General features: G+C 43.2%; 1 protein-coding gene across 1 annotated transcript; it reads right to left on the reverse strand.

Moving 5' to 3' along the window:
- Positions 1–2,794: 2,794 nt before the first annotated feature.
- Positions 2,795–4,216, reverse strand: LOC139640355 (ski oncogene-like; the record flags this gene model as incomplete). The annotated part of the gene is made up of 1 exon (XM_071514547.1): positions 2,795–4,216. A coding segment is annotated over exon 1 (931 nt), but the record flags the coding sequence as incomplete, so codon positions are not given.
- Between the last annotated feature and the right edge of the window lie 8,638 nt (positions 4,217–12,854).

The raw sequence follows: 12,854 nt of genomic DNA on the forward strand, positions 1-12,854 counted from the left end.
TCAGATGTGTGTGTGTGTGTGTGTCTAAAAAGGAACCACGCAACAGGGGGGGGTGGGTGGTTGTCTCCAAGGACAGGAAGTGCAGCAATATCACTTCCTGCGTCTGCCTGCCCCTGCGAGACGGGGGCCCCCCCCTCGCATCCAACGCTCGTGTAAAACCGCCCTCCATTAATATTCACGGTTTCCGTTGCCGACGACGACAACGATGACAGGAAGATGACTTTTTTTTTTTTTTTCCTCGCCGTCTAGCACTTTGCCTCACATCCCTCCCCGAGAACAAATTTTTTTTTTCTTTTTTTTTTTTTCCAAAGCACTGAAATGTGCTGACAAAGATGGGGAAGTGGGGGTGGGGGTGGGGGGAGTTTAGCGATATTCCTCATAATTCCTTCTCCCGGAAAAATACTCCCCCCCTCCCCACCCCCTCATTAGCGCGACTTAAAACCGAGAAAGAAAGAAAGAAAGAAAGAAAAAGTGGGGAGAGCGGAATTTAAAAAAAAAAAGCGCAGGGGGGCAGCTAAACAATCGTCGGCACTTCTAAAAAAAAAAGAGAGACGGGGCCCCCCTTTTAAAGTGGGGGGGGGGGTCCCCATCAAGGTGCGCCCCCCCCCCCCCCCCCCCCACCACCACTCGAGGCTGAATGAACGTGTGTGGTGTGCCAAGAGTGGGTATTCACACTTGCATGGCATGGCAAGAGGGGGGCCTTTGGCACTCTTCACCCCCTGCCCTCCCCTACTTTTTTTTTTTTTTTTTTCGGTAGCGAATTCCACCGAATGCAAAAAAAAAAAAAAAGCAGCCATTAGGGTTGGAAAGCGCTTGTAAACACTTCTACGTTTGTTTCATGTGACCCCCCCCCCCCACACACACACACACACAGCCCACTCTACTTCTATACAGATAGGGGGTCAAAATAAGTAGGTAAGAGGTGGGAGGATGTGTGTGTGTGTGTGTGTGTGTGTGTGTGTGGGGTAGGTGGATGTTGGGGGGGGGGGGGATGGGGGCCGATGTTTGCTGAATGCCCCCCTTTGTTGGGATCATATTATGTTTCCACCACAATACTTCTAAACCCTGCTTCATCAACTCCATTCATGTGTAACAGTTCATGCAAATGGGGCCTGCGCTGGCCTTTTTTTTTGGGGGGGGTGGGGGGGGGTCTTTTTATCAGTCTCCCACCCCACCTACTACCCCCCCCCCCCCCACCTCTTTCCAAACTCCCTGCCTGCCCCACCAAAAAAAAAAAGCCACAGATTATAATCCCTTCATATAGAGAGGCTCACCATCAGAAATACTGTTTTTTTGCTGTAAAACCGGCCACCGAACCTTATGTAAAAAGTAAGGGTTAGAGGTTAGGAGGAGCCCCCCCCCCCCTTCCACTCCTCCTCATCCCCCCTCCAATTACCATTAAGGTTCGCGGCAAGACACCGAGCCAAACCGATAAAAACTCCACCTCCATGGGAGTCGGAAATCGTCCCATCGCCAGACGCCAAAAAAAAAAAAAAAAAAAACTCCCAGCAGGAAACAACACAGAAACCCCCGATTCAAACTTTTTCTTTTTAACAAGCTTTCTGAAGTCAAGAAAAGAGAAAAGAAAAGAGAGAGAATTGCAGGATGTGTGGAATACAAACCGGAGAAATTAGCAAAAACTGTGATGCGATGAGCTCCGCAGGCAGAGCAGATGCACATAACCAACACAATGGCAGATCTTACCCATAATCACACTGCTGACTGAGTGACCCCCCCACCCCCCACCAATCCACCACCCCCAATGGGAAACCAGAAGTGTGGATTGAGAGAGAGAGAAAGCGTCTAGTCTCCTGAAGTGCTTAGTGTGGTTGGGTGGTTAGGTAGGAACACCCTTCCCTTCCCCCCCCCCCTTACACCTGAAATGACACGGCGGAGTCGTCTATACAGTCCTAACTTGTTGTTTAACATTTCCTATTGGGGCCATTTGTTGGTAAATGAGATTGTATTTACAGTAGAGGGCCAATAAAAAAAAATCCAGTCCTAAGAGGTGTTTCACAGGCAAATAATGGTTTTATTGCCACCAGAGGCGTTTCGTTTGCCACTGGTGGATGGGGCCTAATGAGTAACAATATGGCAATGATGACCAAATACTGGGTGAGTCTTCTGCAGCAGGGGGGTTCACCGACCCCCAGATACACACACATTAGGCAAGGGCCCCCCCCCATTTGATAACATTTAGTCCCAGAGACCCATATGGGATGGGAGGATTGATTTAGTATTGAACTGAAGAGTGACACCTGTGATTACATTCAGAAAACATTCTCCAACCCAGTTTGTAGTGAGCTATAGTGAAATTAAGCCATTCCTCATTTGGGCCCCCGGACCCCACTTTGAGAACCCCCCTCCCTCCCTCCTCCAGTAGTAACTTGTACTCCGCAGCACTACTATACTAGCCACCTCACTAAATGGATCAAGTGATAACACCGCTGGGTATCAGTGCTCAGATAAAAAAAAAAACAAAAAAAAAAACTCAACTGTCGGGGCAACTTCAACACAAGGTCCGTGCAAACTTTGTGAGGAGGAGGAGGCAGATAGTGGAGTGGGAGCACGCGGGAGCAGCACACATACAGTACAACGCGTGGATTGCATAGAAGTAAGACACATGAGAAATTAAAAAAAAAATGAGATGGATTGCAATAAGGGTAAGGTGGAAAATGAAGTAAAATGCACATAAACGCATAAACAAAGACGAGCCCCAATGCATGCTTACATTACAGGTATGGTAAAAAAAAAAAAATATCAGAAATCAAAGTAAAAGCATCCAAAAGCTGACCAGACGAACTCACCCTGGACGATGCTTTCCTCTTGTACTTGTTGGCGAAGTCAAATTTCTCCTTGATCTCGTCCAGCAGCTGCTCCAGGCGGGCCTTCTCCTCTTTCCCCGTGTAATCCTGGCCCAGGAGGATGTATGCCCTCCAGTTGGCCGAGTCGAAGCCCCAGTGGCAAGTCCTGTTCTCCAGCGACTTGTGACTGTGCACCACGAACTTGTGCGTCGGGTACATGAGTCTGCAGTCCATGCACTGGATGCACGCTGCGTTGGGGCTGCCGTACAGCTCCGGCACGAAAAGCCCCTTGCACTTGCCGAAGCACTCGTGGTAGACTTTGAAGCTCCGCTCGGTGAGCTCCAGCTCCAGCGCGCCGCCGCCGCCGCCGCCGCTCAGCTCCTTCTTGCAGCGCGGCGGGTAGGCGCCTCCGTAGATCAGGGCGTTGCAGAGCCGCTCGGCGTCCGTCTTGGTGATGAGGCCGCAGGACGGCGCCGAGAAGGGCAGGATCCCCATGACTTTGAGGATCTCCAGCTGGTCCGCCGTGCACCGGGAGCAGTAGATGTGCAGCTCGTCGCACACCGAGTTGATCTGCTGCAGGGAGAAGTCCCGCAGCACCGTGTTGAGGATCTGCGGCAGGCACAGCCGCTTCTCGCCGCCGACCACGAAGCACGAGATGGTCTCGCTCTCCAGCACCGTCTCGCACCGCTCGGTGGAGCGGTCCGACGGGATGAACAGCGGGCCCGGCATCACCGGCGGCGGCAGATGCTGCAGGACCGGTTCGGGCTCCTTGCCGTCCTTCTTGAAGAGGAGGTCATGTTGCCACCGGGCAGAGAAAGCCGCCGGTCCGCCCAGAGAGCTCATAGAGCTGAGGTGAAACTGCTTCAGAGTTTGTTGCAGTCCCGGATGAGGCTGGAAGCTCTGCCGACTTACAGTCTCCATGTTTTTCCTGCAACTTTGGAAGCGAAAATCCCTCTCGTCGTCGGCCGGGAATGAAGAGTATCTATCCGTTCCTGGTAAATCCAAGGTGTCCCAGAATTAACCGATATTGCGAGGCGCTTCATGAAACATCCAGTGAAAAAAAAAAAAAGTCCCAGACTGCGACTTTACTGTTTAATTCCTCGGGACTACTGGGTGAACACCGGCCAGTCGCTCCCTGCAGCAGACCGCCGACTGTCCATAGCTTCAACAAAAAAAAAAAAGAAAAAAAAAAAAAAAAAAAATACGGGTCTCCAAACTCCAGAAAAACCGAAAAGTAACGCCTGCAAGTCCCACAAAAAAGTAGCCGAAAACAAAAGCGGGGCCTGGAAGTCGGCGTAATTCAATAAAAATCCGTATTTGAGGCTCTTTTCGCTGTCGAGGACTGCAGCAATCCACTCCGTCTGCCCCCGCAGTTCACTCTGGCGGTATGGAGATGAGGAGTCTGAGAGCCAGCCTGCTCTCTCTCTCTCCCCGTCTAGCTCTATGTCTCTCTCTCACACGCGCACGCTCTAGGTCTCTCTCTCAGTCTATCTCTCTCTCTCTCTCTCTCTCAACCCCCCTCTCTCTCTGTGTGTGTATGTGTGTCTCTCTCTCTCACACACACACACACACACACTCGCTCTCTCTCCACCCCCCCTCTCTCCCTCCCTCTCTCTCTCTCTCTCTCTCCCTCAGTGTTTGTGTGTCTGGCTCAGTCATTGAATCCCAGCCAGGAATGTGAGTGACTCTGCAGGCAGGCTGGGCTCTTCCAGGAACAAGCCGTCACCCCCCCCACCACACACACACACACACACATACACACACTCTGCCCTGCAGAGAAGAAGAAGAAAGAAGAGAGAAGGAGGAGAAGGCGAGTGCTGCGTTCAAAGCATATGGGAAAGATGGTAGATACGAGCTTCCTACTAGAAAATAGCTCCAATTCACTTCAATTTTCAGACGGTTTCTGACTTGGTTGCTCCTGATTTTTTTTAAAAACATTTAACACGCATGAACTTTAGCGAGTGACACATATGAGTTCATGTTTTACAGTGAACAAAATATAATAATGTCAACCACAAACCACAAATCCAGCCAGTAGCTGTGGCATTTTAACTTTTGTCATCACAAAATGACATATGTGACTAAAAGTATTCATTTTGTTGGTTTTATTTGAAATGCATATATGTAGGTTTTTCTTGTTGCTGACGTCAGCATTCAAAGAGTTTGAGAAATCGCGGTCCATTTCCAAACCCGAAGTAGCTGAAAGTGGAGGTGAACGGTATTTCCTACTAGGAAGCTCACATTTACCATCTTTCCCATGGCACCTGAATGCAGCAAAAGCAGAAGTAGAAAAAAAAATGAAACGACAGAGGGTTTATGTGAATCATTTGGTTCACGGCTGTAAAAAAAAAAAAAAAAAAAAAACCCAAAGAGGATGGGTGGAGTTTTGCGAGACAAGTCAAATTTAGCTTTGGAAGGGGAAATGCAAATTGAACGACTGACTGCGGTTTATTTAGTTTCCCTTTGCTTGACTATGGTCAAAATTGTTTGGCAAATAGTGTGAAATAAACAAGTCTCACAGTCTGTGTCTTCAAACCTGAGAAACGTTGGTTTTGCTAATGAAACGACGACGTAACGATTAACTAATAGTGGCAGAGGTAAATATAAAGGTGGGTAAACTGTGACACCCAGTCAAACAACCACCTATACAAGCAAAAATCTGTTATATTTTCAGAACAACATGAATTCATGTTTTAAAAAAAACTATCCTCGCATAACTTACATCTGTTTTACACTGCTTACTATGACGTGTGCTACAAATGTAGCTCCTTATATCAGTCTAAAAAGACGAGTAAACTCTATTCCACAAATATAAAGGTAGCTAAAAGTGAGTTTAGGTGGGTTTACCCTCCACTACATCCCTGCTCTGTTGCCATTTTAAACGAAAAGAAGAGAAACAAAAATGAAAGAAGATACTGACTCAGTCTTTCATTTTTGCTTCTCTTTATTTTCGTCTCATAAATGCCAACTTGTGCACGTTTTTATTAAATACTTCAAACTGGTGAGGTAGAGGCTAGCAGCTAGCAGCTAGCTAGAATTAGCAGCAGTTATCAACCTCATCTGTAGGCTACTCCAAGTAGTTTTAAAGCTTTAAATGTACCGTTACCTCTGGATATTAGTTGCGTATTAATAACATAATGCTTCATTTTCTTCAGTCCTGTAACATTTAACGGTTATTTTGTTCAGGGTAGGGCTGGGCGATAATTCAATATTAACGTTTATTGTCTTTCAGTGGAATCATATCTTGATGATATGAAGATATTTTGATATAGTGACACATTTCTGCTGTCTAAATTGATGTTGACAAGCAAATTTTACTTAATAACTCTCATTAAATGAGGTATGGTAGGAATATTATTTGAATATTTCAGTTTTGTTTGACATCACACCTAACATTACCATTCGGTTCAATGAGATGAACATTAATTTGATTGTTTAATGTGATTTTGCATACATGAACCATATCGTGATATATATTGAAATCGAGAAAAATCCTTATGATTATCGTGATATTGATTTCAACCATATTGCCCAGCCCTAGTTCAGGGCTTAGTAACAGGCCTCTCTTTTATGGGACAAAGGTCAGTTCACTCTACTCCTGACACTTGATCTTGATGTCAAAGTATAAAATGTAGCAGCAGAAGTATCCAGAGGGAATCATTCTAAGACTGGCCTACCTAGAGAAGAAGCCTGTACAGATTTGCTCCTCTATATCCTCATATAGGGAGTGAAGTACCGAAAGTACATATTAGTGAGCAATAACCATAACCTGTAATGAGTCAACCTCAGTTATCTCAGCAGTCACAGAGGTGATGTTTCTGAGGAGGTCATGTGGCCGGAGCAAGTTCAACACCAGTGCAGAGGAGGCAGTTGTTTGCTGTTCCTGTGGCGTCCCCTAGCCATACACCGAGGTAACTGCAGCCTGATGGCAGGGGGCAAGACTGGAGAGACTTCCCTCCATTTACAACAGTGATTCTCAACCTTTTTCATATCAAGGACCCCCCTAATTTAGTCCACATTAGGGCCACGGACCCCCATTTGAGAGTATTTCCATTGTTAGATATGATTTTGTCCAGAATTCCAGGACTATCTGTATTGTAAGTGGAGAGATAACAATGAATCCTCTGATCAAAATAGATTCTTATACCTTCTCTAGTTGTGTTAACTTCTGAAATAAATGAAATAATGCTAAAATTTAACTTAATTTACCCCCTCAAGGATCACTGGTGGTCCCCGGACCCCACGTTGAGAACCACCGATTTGCAAGACCTGAGAAGATCCTCCACTGTAGCGCAGCAGATGAAGCAAAATGAGAGTGAATAAAGGTATGCATCATTCATATCAATACTCCTGTCTGTGTAAATGTGTGTGTACATCAAACAAAGACCCACGTTATAGAGTTCGACCAATATAAGCTCTTGAAGGCCGATACTGATACCAATATGTATGTTTTACATATTTACATACATTTACATATTCAGAGTTTCCCCCCAGAATTGTATTCTTGTCAGGCTGGAAAAGCCTCTGGAACAACGTTACATAAACCTAAACTCTGGGATACATTACTCTTATTAATTTAAAGAAAAGAAACAGTTAAATGAAAAAATGAAATGTGTAAGGAAATAGGCTTTACAGATTGTTTTTATGTAGCTGTGGTAAGGGAGGAACCTCCATCTTATGCGCATTGGACAAAACTGACTGGCCGATATCCAATATTTAATAAAACATCAGCACAATATATGGGTCCAAGGATATTATAAAGCCTTTGAAAACAAAACAAACTTTAATCTGGGTTGAAGCTGCAGATAGCCAATTACTTTTGATCATTTTCATGCCAAAAAATGGCACAAAAAAACAGAAAAAAAAGAAAGAAAAATCCAGAAAAATTGCAAGTAGCCTATTCAGTGTTTCTTGTCAGGGTGGAAAAGCCTCATTTAGACAATGGGACACTTAAACTCACCATTAAAAACCAGGATGATAATAACTATTACAAGTATTTATCATATTTGAGTGGAATGTGATCAAAATGTCTCAGGTTACATTTTTCAGTTTAAATTCAGGGTTTTCCATAGACAGCCGGTGTAGTATTAATTCTATGTAACCAATCAAAATGCATCATATCCATCGCAGTAAAGGTTGATGACACACTGACTGGACCGGATTCGATTTTTAATAAAACGCCAACATCAGTCGAGCCCTATAGTGTACGGAGCACAAACACACCCGAGGCACAGTGGCATAATGTGGTCAGTGCTGGTCCCAGTGCCGGAGCCGTGAAGCTGCATGGGCTCCATCCCGTTCAGCTGGCAGACGAGTGACCTTTTCTGAAGGAGACGAGAGCCTCCGCTGGGCTTTATCAGTCTGGCATGAGGCCATACCACCAGCCAGCACTGAGGTCTGGCAGCTACAGGCTGGATGTTGGCCTAAAGTATTACACTGGCATATTGTATCATTGTGTGTGTGTGTGTGTGTGTGTGTGTCTGTGTGTGTATACTAAATGGTAATGGATACGAGTGAGATGCAAAGCTGTGTGCTTCCTTCAGGCTTCTCATTCTATCAAGGCCAAGACTGCTAGACAGTGGGGAAGGAGTGCCAAGTCTCCCTCTCCCTCTCCCTCTCTCTCTCTCTCTCCCTTTTTCTCTTCAATGATTCATAATGTTGCCAGGATGCAGCACTTGTCCTCTCCCCCCCTCTCTCTCTCCTTCCATGCGCTCGTCTGTCTGTCCCACATCGTTTACTCGCGTTCTTTTTTGTTTGTTTCCCTTCCATCTCGTTCACGCTTCAGCGTACTTCTCTCTCACTAATATAAAGTACATGTACACACACACACACACACACACACACACACACACACACACACCATATTCTGTTCTCCCCTCCACTTATCTCTTTGGGTAAGATAGATTTTGCAAACCTTTCCTTATAAGAAATACACCAAGTTTTTGGGAGATTGGCACATTGGCCAGCTAACACTTTAGCGTACACTATATTGAGTGATAGTAGGCTCCATGCTAACACTTTAGCGTACACTATATTGAGTGATAGTAGGCTCCATGCTAACACTTTAGCGTACACTATGTTGAGTGATAGTAGGCTCCATGCTAACACTTTAGCGTACACTACGTTGAGTGATAGTAGGCTCTATGCTAACACTTTAGCGTACACTACATTGAGTGATAGTAGGCTCTATGCTAACACTTTAGCGTACACTATATTGAGTGATAGTAGGCTCCATGCTAGCATTTTAGCATACATTATGTTCAGTGATAGTAGGCTCCATGCTAGCATTTTAGCATACATTATGTTCAGTGATAGTAGGCTCCATGCTAACATGTTAGCATACATTATTTTGAGTGATAGTAGGCTCCATGCTAACATTTTAGCATACACTATGTTCAGTGATAGTAGGTTCCATGCTAACATGTTAGCATAGATTAGGCTATGAGTGATAGTAAACTACTGAATGACCTTATAGTAAAGTATAGTGTTAGTGGTTTTTATTATATGGCCTGTAAAAATTACATGCAATTAACTTAGTATAGATCTATACTAAGTTAATGACATGAATACATGGTAGTTCACCCAAAATAGTTCCAAAAATAAACCTGGCTACTATTTTGGGTGAACCACCACGTATTCATCCACTATGTAGTAATTTTTAGTTGTAGGCTACACAGTCCCCTTCCTATGGAAACAGGGAAAGTAATCCCTGGTAGTTCACAACGGTATGCAATTTTTCTATTAGTGACAGTAGCCACTAGCATTATCTCAAAAGTGGGAAATGAGAATTTGTAGCAGCTCTAAGCTAAATGGTAAGAAATGGCAGCACACCGTAAACACTACACAGCATCACTTTTAGCATGTTTATAATCCTAAAATAGAATCCTAAAAACATAATTTTTCACAAATACAATTTTCAGCATTGTGGTAAAAGGTTCATATGAATTTGAAATGTGAAGTTGCACTTACAGTTGCTAACATAGAATGCTAATTAGCTCGCTGAAGTTACAATGGCGTTTTAACATTGGGCAAATTTATTAGATATAATTACAAGCTCAGAATACCAACTCAGAATTTCCAACTTCCCACTTTGAATAGAATGCAGCATACAGGTAAAAATCACTGCGCAGGGGACGAATATGTGATTGCTCCCCTAAAATAGTTCCAAAAATACACCTGGCTATTGTTACATTGAGTTGATTATATTTCATTTTAAAGATATATAAATCTACAGGCCATATAACACAAACCACCAACAACTTCTTATTAAAAAAGATCAGTCTTCTTCCATTGAGATAATGCTAATGGCCTACTATCACTCGACACAGTGTATGCTAAAGTGTTAGCATGCGGCCCCCGGAGCACAACGGTCTACCCCGGAACACATGGGATGATTCTGCTGTTTATGTTTTCATCACTTCACAGGCAAGTTGACCCGTGGGACACTCTTCCAAAAAAAAACAAAAAAACACGGCGTATTCCTTTAACTGAAACGCTCTAAGCCAGCTGTTACTTCACTTTTATCCTCCTCATCATCGTCGTCCCGGTCGCCATGGCAGCGGCGCACAACACGGGATCACATGGGATCGATGACATAACGCTTCTTTCCAGGCGCCGGGTCGCTTTTTCCCAGAGTAGCATTACCTAGCCGCAGCCCTGGCCCACTGCTCCGCTTTTGTGTTTCTGCCCTTCTGTGGTAGAGGTAAAAAAATAAAAAAAATAAAAAAATTAAAAAAAAAAATTACTCATGTCAGCAATCCAGCAGCAGTCCTTCTGGAATAGTCATCTTATGGGGCACCGTTTCCCCCAAAAATTGGCTTCACCTTATTTCAAAGTGGCAGGTTTTCCCATAGTGCTGTTTTTCATTTTTTTTTTTTTTTTTTTTTTTTAATCCCGCTCCCCTCTCTTTCCTTTCTTTTCTTTTCCTTCCGCTCGGTCCAGTTTTCCCCTTGTCTTTTTTCCATTGCATAATTGTAGCCGCTCTCTGTTGGTCCCCCTCTCCTCTGGCCAAAAGCTTAAAAAGGCTTAGAAAGTCCCACCATTACGATGACTTCAACTTTCCACTTATTGTGTGTCCTAGCGGAGGGAATAAAGTATTATCGTTACAGTTAGCGTTCTTGTATGATGTAACCTTCAAAAAAAAAAAAAAAAAAAAAAAAAATGTGGTGCGCACTGAACAAAAGGGAGAACTTGGTGAAAGACTAGAGACATGTTTGTTGATTAAAAGGGAGAGTTGAAGATAAGGCTGCTGTGACGCCCTTGAAACATGGACCATTAAAGGAATAGTTCACCCCAAAAATGAAAATTCTGTCCTCATCTCCTCCACCCTCATGCCAGTTGAAACACAGGTGAAGTTTGTCCATATAACACACAGGGAGGCTGCCAGCACAACTCCATAGCAGCCTTCTCCAAAACAACTGAAGTCAGTGGGGACCAGTTCTTCAGAGTTCCAAAAAGACCTACAGTATATTTACACCATCATTTAGTGCAAATCTGAACTACAGCTGATTGATTTGCAACAAATAATGGTGTATAGGTCTTTCTATTCACAGTGTGATTGGTTGTTTTGGAACTAGATGATGACAGAATTTTCATTTTTGGGGTGAACTATTCCTTTAAAGGTTCCCCATCATTAAAGAGGAGGAGAGGTGTTAGCTAAGGGAGCAACTGTCCAGAAAAGACTTTCAAGTCAGGCAGGGTCTTCACTGGATGTAACAGGGTTGTCGACGTTTTCTGGTATTTCTGGTGGTTTTTAGATACACTGAAAGCCTGTGGCAGCGATGAATCAGAAGGAAATGGCCACAAAATATTCTCAGTAATAGAAAAAGACCATCAGTCCATGGTCAAATATCAACTGTATGAATTGCATTTGATCCTTGTGTCAAAAGCAGTGGCCTTGCCATCATGGTATTCAAAACTACACAAGGGGGAATGTGTAGTTCTTTTTTATTTGTGAATAAGAATAAGAGATAAAGTCATAAATAAAAACCTTGTATCTCCAAATTGTCAACTTTTCAGGAACTGAGATAAACAGCTTCGATTTTAGCTTGAATACCATGTATGATAGAGTTTACTTTGGGGTTTTGAAAGGTTTTCATAAGCCTAAGAGATCAGAAAATGTTCTCAACCCATAGAGTAGCATGAAATCCTTCAACTGTAGTGAAAACATGAAAATCATCAAAATTGGAGTTACAAGGTTTTCACATGACAACAGCAATATGCATAAATAAATAAATAAATAAATATATGAATAAATACAAAAAGATATAAATGTAAAAAAAAATGCATAGAAATACATAACAGTAAGCATAAATGAATGAATAAATGAGTAAGACAATGCATTATAGAACAAATATCTATATGGTCATCTACATACTGTATTTCCCAGTTTATTTCTGTATTTCTCCCTACTTTAAGGCTGTATCAGTGTGTCGGTGGTGTTTAACACTCTATTGGTCGCTCCTCGTTATGGTGCAGCGCTCGATTGGATTTGCCTTATCTTGGCCGACAACGAAACAACTTTGTAACAAACTTCAAAATCCCACCACATTGTCGACATAACTTCACAATCAGGCTACAAGGTGGCCGCTGCCAAGAAGAATTAGACTAGGCCTATTAGTCGGCCAGTGCCAAAAGACTGGCCAGGCCAACTGCTGTGATGATGAATGCTGTGATATCCACAAATGTAAGAGATTCAGGAGCGGGAGATAGAGACATAAATACATGAAGAGCCAACTGAAATAAACAAATAAATAGGGAAATGAACAAATAAGTTTTTTTTTTTTGATTCTGCATTGTTTTTCTCACTTATTTATTGAATTCTGATCACTTTTATTTTTTCATGTCTTTAATGACAAATTTCTCTGGACATTATTTCACACATTTATTGATTCTTTTTGTAGCCTGTTTATTAAAGGATTTCTAATTACGGCCGGTTCTGCCCTCTACATCAGGAATTCTTGAGAAGTCGGACGAAAGAGGTTTAAAATAACTGTAAAGATCGGATTCCTTTGTTTATAAAATCTAAACAAGACTGCAAAGTTTGTTTCC

This window comes from Centroberyx affinis, unplaced genomic scaffold (assembly GCF_046629955.1).
Source record: "Centroberyx affinis isolate AG114_WGS23_722 - 3 ecotype Tasmania unplaced genomic scaffold, CSIRO-AGI_Caff_v1 ptg009157l_1, whole genome shotgun sequence".
In the NCBI taxonomy this organism is placed as follows: Eukaryota; Metazoa; Chordata; class Actinopteri; order Beryciformes; family Berycidae; genus Centroberyx; species Centroberyx affinis.